General features: G+C 39.6%; 1 protein-coding gene across 4 annotated transcripts in view; it reads left to right on the forward strand.

The window, feature by feature from the left end:
• The window catches only part of PSIP1 (PC4 and SFRS1 interacting protein 1), a 51,262-nt gene that overhangs the window by 17,584 nt on the left and 26,698 nt on the right, over positions 1–6,980 (forward strand). For all 4 annotated transcript variants that reach the window (XR_002731798.3, XM_023213114.3, XM_023213116.3 and 1 more), the window contains exon 4: positions 5,268–5,406. Coding sequence is in view for 3 of the 4 variants with exons in the window: in XM_023213114.3 (XP_023068882.1) it covers positions 5,268–5,406 (139 nt within the window). In the remaining variant the exon portion in view is untranslated. The remainder of the gene's footprint in view (positions 1–5,267; positions 5,407–6,980) is intronic.

A 6,980-nucleotide genomic window follows, 5' to 3' on the forward strand; every position in this document is an offset into this window, starting at 1 on the left:
AGAACAATTGTAACTTTTCCAATTGATTATTAAGATTGCCTTGCATGGTCATTTTTAAGAACTGCTTTGAGGTTAAAAATGATTCATGTAAAAAAATTTATCTCTAATCTTTATACAGTAACTTTGTGGTAGATCAGTCTTCAGTGGCTTTTAGACTTAGAGCCATACCATTAAAAAAAATCCACATTTGAGGTTTTAAAACATTTTCTTGTAATTGTTTTTGAAGTCTTTTCCTACTCCTGAAGTTCCTGGTGACCGCAATTTTGAGCCCTTTGGGGATGTTAATTTAGTAAATGGGGGTGCTTAAGATTCAACTTCTTCAGTCTTGTTTTTAGCTCCCAGATTTTATTTTTGTCTTGTTAAGAGTTTATACTTTTGAAATAATCTCTTTACTGTTGTTTTTCAGGAGGGAGAATTTGTGTTGAATTGGTTTGACCAGAAATATATTTTGGTCAGAAAAAATATATTCTGGTTCTGACCAGAAATATATTTTCATGGAGGTTTAACTCAAGTCATTTACTTGGAATTTGAAACCTGTTACATAAGAGGAATGTTGTACTGTTATAGCTAAATGTGTTCATTTTTCTAATTTGAGATTATGGACAGGAATTAATGATGTCTAGTAAAATCTTCAGTTTTTGATGGAATGAGATGATTTCAGTTTAACTCCAGAGTAAATTTGGTAAATAATTGGTTTGCCTTAATCCTAGCATAATATTACTTTGAAAATGGGATGTTCAGTTAAAATACATGGATACAATGAACATTACAGAATTTAAATATTAAAGCTGACTTTTATATACCCTCATTATATATACATATATATAATATATTTATTTATTTATTTATTTTATTTATTTTTTTTTGAGGCGCAGTTTCGCTCTTGTTGCTCAGGCTGGGGTGCAGTGGTGCGATCTTGGCTTCCCACAACCTCCACCTCCCGGGTTCAAGCGATTCTCCTGCCTCAGCCTCCCAAGTAGCTAGGATTACAGGCATGTGCCACCAAGCCGGGCTAATTTTGTATTTTTAGTAGAGATGGTGTTTTGCCACGTCGGCCAGGCTGGCTTTTGACCCTGACCTCAGGTGATCTCCCTGGCTAGGCCTCCCAAGTGCTGGGATTATAGGCATGATCCACCACGCCCGGCCATATTTAAATAGAACTCTTAAGCTTTCTTTTAATTGAAATTTTATTTTAGAGCCTTTTAAAAATTCTAACTAGAGTGTTAACTGTACTCATTAGTTCCCTAATTCTTAAAGAATTTTAGCAGATAAGGAATTTGTGATATATGTGTAACGATAGTAATAATTTTAAAAGGTAGTACATTTTAGAGGAAAAAAGTATCCATTCCATTTTCTTGTTGCTTTCGGGAGTAAATGTATATCAGCTGTCATAGTAAAATTATCAACATACTTATGTCTAGCTTTATAGAACTGATAGACTTCTGTATGACTCACTGATGTGGGGAGGAGATGTACAGGGTCCGTCCTGGATAATGTATCTAAATATGTATGTACAGATAGTCCCTGACCTACTGATATGATTTGGCTCTGTGTCCCCACCCAAATCGCACCTCAAATTGTAATAATCCCCACAGGTCAAGGACAGGACCAAGTAAAGGTAATTGAATGATGAGGCGATTTCCCAAATGCTGTTCTCGTGATAGTGAGTCTCATGAGATCTGATGGTTTAAGTGTCTGGTATTTCCCCTGTTTGCACTCATTCTCTCTCCTGCGCCCCTGTGAAGAGCAACCTTCTGCCATGATTGTAAGTTTCTTGAGGCCTCCCCAGCCATGCGGAACTTTGAGTCAATTAAACCTCTTTTCTTTATAAACTATCCAGTCTTGGCTATTTCCTCATAGCAGCATGAGAACAGACTAATACGGTAAATTGGTACCAGAAAGTGGAGTGATGCTGTAAAGATACCCGAAAATGTGAAAGTGACTTTGGAACTGAGTAACAGGCAGAGGTTGGAACAGTTTGGAGGGTTCACAAGAAGATAGGAAAATATGGGAAAGTTGAGAACTTCTGGAGACTTGTTGAATGGCTTTGACCCAAATGTTGATAATGATATGGACAACGAACTCCAGAGAGGTGGTCTCAGATGGAGATGAGGAACTTGTTGGGAACTGGAGTAAAGATCACTCTTGCTGTGCTTTAGCAGAGAGACTGGTGGCTTTTTTCCTCTGCCCTAGAGATCTGTGGAACTCTGAACTTGAGAGAGATGATTTAGAGTATCTGGCAGAAGAAATTTCTAAGCAGCAAGGTATTTAGGAAGTGATGGAGCATAAAAGGAAAATTTGCAGCCTGATGATGCGGTAGAAAAGAAAAACCTATTTTCTGGGGAGAAGTTCAAGCTGGCTGCCAAATGCTAATCACCAAGACAAGGGGGAAAACGCCTCCAAGGCATATCAGAGACCTTCATAGCAGCCCCTCTCATCATAGGACCGGAGGTCTAGGAGGGAAAAATGGTTTCCTGGGCTGGGTCCAGGGTCTCCCCTGCTGTGTGCAGCCTTGGGACTTGGTGCCCTGTGTCCCAGCTGTTCCAGTCTTGGCTAAAAGGGACCAAGGTATAGCTGAGGCTCTTGTTTCATAGGGTGCAAGCCCCAAGCCTTGGCAGCTTCCACATGGTGTTGGGTCTGCGGGTGTGCAGAAGACAAGAATTGAGGTTTGGGAAACTGCCTAGATTTCCGAAGACGTGGAAATGCCTGGATGTCCAGGTAGAAGTCTGCTGCAGGGACAAAGACTTCATGGTTCAAGAACCTCTGCTAGGACTGTGTGGAAGGGAAATGTGGGGTTGGATCCCCCACACCGAGTCCCCACTGGGGCACTATCTAGTAGAATTGTGAGAAGGCCACCATCCTCCAGACCCCATGATGGTAGATCCACCGACAGCTTGCACCATGCACTTGGAAAAGCTGCAGACATTCAACGCCAGCCCAAGGTGGGGTGTGTAGCATACAAAACCATAGGGGCAGAGCATTTTAAGGCTATGGGAGCCCAGTTCTTACATTTGCGTGACGTGGATGTGAGACATGGAGTCAAAGGAGATCATTTTGGAACTTGACTGCCCCTATTAGATTTTGAACTTGCATGGGGCCTGTAGCCCCTTTGTTTTAGCCAGTTTCTCCCATTTGGGATGGATGTATATAGCCAATACCTGTCCCCCCATTGTTTCTAGGAAGTAACTAACTTGCTTTTGATTTTACAGGCTCCTAGGTGGAAGAAACTTGCCTTGTCTTAGATGAGACTTTGGACTTGGACTTTTGGGTTAATGCTGGAATGAGTTAAGACTTTGGGGGACTGTTAGAAGGGCATGATTGTGAAAGGGGCCAGGGGCAGAATGATATGGTTTAGCTCTGTGTCCCCTCCCAAATCTCACCTTGAATTCTAATAATCCCATGTGTTAAGGGCGGACCCAGGTGGAGGTAATTGAATGATGGAGGTGGTTTCCCCATGCTGCTCTTGTGATAGTGAGTTTCATGAGATCTGATGATTTCATAAGTGTCTGACATTTTCCCTGCTTGCATGCATTCTCTTCTGTGGCCCTGTGAAGAGATGCCTTCTGCCATGATTGTAAGTTTCCTGGGGCCTCCCCAGCCATGTGGAACCTGTGAGTCAATTAAACCTCTTTTCTTTAGAAATTACCCAGTCTCGGGTATTTCTTCATAGCAGTGTGAGAATGGACTAACACACCTACAATGGTTCAACTTAGATTTTTGACTTGAGTGGGTTTTTCATGGTATTTAAATGGATTTCCGACTTAAGATATTTTAGATTTACAGTGGGCTTACTGGGGCATAACCTCTTAGTAAATTAAGAACTGTCTGTGTATATATGTACACACATGCAAACAGTTGAGGCTCATTATTTGTGGATTCCATATTTGCGAATGTACCTACTCACTAAAATTTATTTGTAAGCCCAGATCAGTAGTACTTGTTGTACAGGTCATTCACAAACATGCACTGAGTAGCAGAAACATTTGAGTGTCCTGATACAACACATTCTTAGCTGAGGTTGAACAAGGGAATGCTTGCCTTCTTTTTTTCAGCACTCATACTGTAAGCAAGTATCTTTTTTGCAGTCTGTTTATTGCCATGAGGTTTTGCATTTTTGTGCTTTTGTTGGTCATTTTGCCAATTAAACCAGCCCCCAAGCCTAATGCTAAAGTGTTCTTTAGTGTTGGTAAGTGCGAGAAGGTTATAATGTGCTTTACAGAGAAAGCTCATGTTACATACGCTGTTGGCTATGAGTTCAGTGTTAATGAGTTAGCAATCTGTATTAAATAAGGTGTCTTTAAAACGGAAACACACGTAAAATGAGTTTATGTATTGATTGGTTTATGAAAACCTTGTGATTACAGGAACTTAACCCTGTATTTCCCCTAGGAGCAATGGTTGAGTATTTGCTAACTCAGTTTTCACAGTGACTTTATAGAACATTACTACTGCAGATAGCAAGAACTGATTGTACATATGTGAATGAATGGGTTATAACATGTCTGATTCCCTCGTTGAGTAAAATAAAATTCTTAACATACTCATTGATCATTTTAAAAACGTAAGTTTTGTGAGTTGTATAATATACGAAGTTATTTTGAAGTGAAACTATATTTGGGGTGCAGTTAAATGTATTCATTAATGCTAATGTGTCAGAGTTTGCAGTTTATCATTGTAGGTTAAAAAAAACCAAATTTATTAACTTTTTTTTTTTGAGATGGAGTCAGACTGCCACCCAGGCTGGAATGCAGTGGCGTGTCAGCTCACTGCAACCTCCACCTCCTGGGTTCAAGTGATTCTCCTGCCTCAGCCTCCCAAGTAGCTGGAACTGTAAGCGTGTGCCACCATGACCGCCTAATTTTTGTATATTTAGTAGAGACAGGGTTTCACTATGTTGGCCAGGCTGGTCTCAAACTCCTGAGCTCAGGTAATCCACCCGCCTCAGCTTCCCAAAATGGTGGGATTATAGGTGTAAGCCACTGCGCCTGGCGATTTAACCATTTTTAAGTGTATCATTCAGCAGTGTTAAGTACATTCACATTGTGCAACCTCTGTATTTTTACTTAATAGAATTACGGATTTAAGTAGTAGCTTGTTACTGAATTTAATAAAAGTATTTGGAATTATTAATTGTCCTTTAACTTATATAAGATTTGTAATGCAGTTTAGATTATGCATTTTTGATAACTGCATAATAGGGTGTATTATTTAATAAATTATATATTTGAGCTTGCTTTGTACTCACGTCCTGCCCCCTTCTTTTTTAGTGCTTTTTTAGGACCAAAGGATATATTTCCTTACTCAGAAAATAAGGAAAAATATGGCAAACCAAATAAAAGAAAAGGTTTTAATGAAGGTTTATGGGAGATAGATAACAATCCAAAAGTGAAATTTTCAAGTCAACAGGTACGTCATTACATAAAATTTGGTATTACTTATTTAATCCTGGGGAATAATCACTATCCTGGCTGTAGGAAAATAAATACTAAAAGCCTTGTGAATTTCATATTAGCTTGTTGTGTTCTTATTTGTGAGGTTGAACCCTGGACATTTAATATCAAAATGAATTGATGAAATCATTATTTTGTGTAAACAGATCTCAAGAAACTGGGAACTATTCAGTTATTTAACTGCTCCTGATTGAGGGTTTAATACATCATTGAATTTAAAGCTGTATGTACTATTCTCCTAAATTTAGGTTTTGCAGGTTTTGCAACTTACATGATGTGTGCTTTAATTTTCTTATTCTCTTTAATTAATTAATTAATTTTTTTTTTTTTTTTTGAGATGGAGTTTCGCTCTTGTCACCGAGGCTGGAGTGCAATGGTGCAGTCTTGGCTCACTGCAACTTATGCCTCCTGGGTTCAAGTGATTCTCCTGCCTCAGCATCCCGAGTAGCTGGTTTACAGGTGTCCGCCACCACACCTGGCTAACTTTTTGTATATTTAGTAGAGCCAGGATTTTGTCATGTTGGCCAGACTGGCCTCAAACTCCTGACTTCAGGTGATCCTTCCGCCTCAGCCTCCCAAAGTGCTGGGATTACAGACATGAGCCACTGCACCCAGCCTTGAATTTCTAAATCCATAGAATTGCATTCAGATATGAACCTCATGAGTTAAATTAATATGTGACAAATATAACACTGTGCAAATTATATTTATTGGTGTCAGCAGCCACCTTATACTTTCTTTTCTGTGTTTTTTTCCATGGGTCTAGAGCTTTTATTTATTTACATGTGATACTAAATTTTCATGGAGTGGTTTGTCTTTATCTAATTTGTTTCATTTTTATCATACTACAGAAAACACTTGTTCTCTTTTCCTTTGTGCTGGTATTGATGGATTTAGGGAAAAAAAAATTTTTTTTTTTTTTTTTTTGAGACGGGGTCTCTCTCGGTCACCAAAGCTGGAGCGTAGTGGCGCCATCTCAGCTCACTGCAAGCTCTGCCTCCTGGGTTCACACCATTCTTCTGCCTCAGCCTCCCGAGTAGCTGGGACTACAGGTGCCTGCCACCACGTCCGGCTAAATTTTTGTATTTTTAATAGAGACGGGGTTTCATTGTGTTAGCCAGGATGGTCTCGATCTCCTGACCTGGTGATCCGCCCGCCTCAGCCTCGCAAAGTGCTGGGATTACAGACCTGAGCCACCACGCCTGGCCTAATTTCTTGTATTTTTAGTAGAGACGGGGTTTCACTGTGTTAGCCAGGATGGTCTCGATCTCCTGACCTTGTGATCTGCCTGCCTCGGCTTCCCAAAATGCTGGGATTATAGGCTTAGAAAAATTTTTTGTATTGTCAGTTGCACTCTTCAGTTGTTGCATATATGCCCAAATGAATGTCTCAGAGCTCTTATGATTTAAAGTAAACAGATGGCTTTATAATAGACTCAGAGCGCTATGAGAGGAGGTCTTTATGAAGATAATTGGAAAGTTTCTCATTCATCAATAAATGTCCTCTTTTTTTTTTTTTTTTTTTTTTTTT

Source organism: Piliocolobus tephrosceles, chromosome 14 (genome assembly GCF_002776525.5).
Source record: "Piliocolobus tephrosceles isolate RC106 chromosome 14, ASM277652v3, whole genome shotgun sequence".
NCBI classification, from domain to species: Eukaryota; Metazoa; Chordata; class Mammalia; order Primates; family Cercopithecidae; genus Piliocolobus; species Piliocolobus tephrosceles.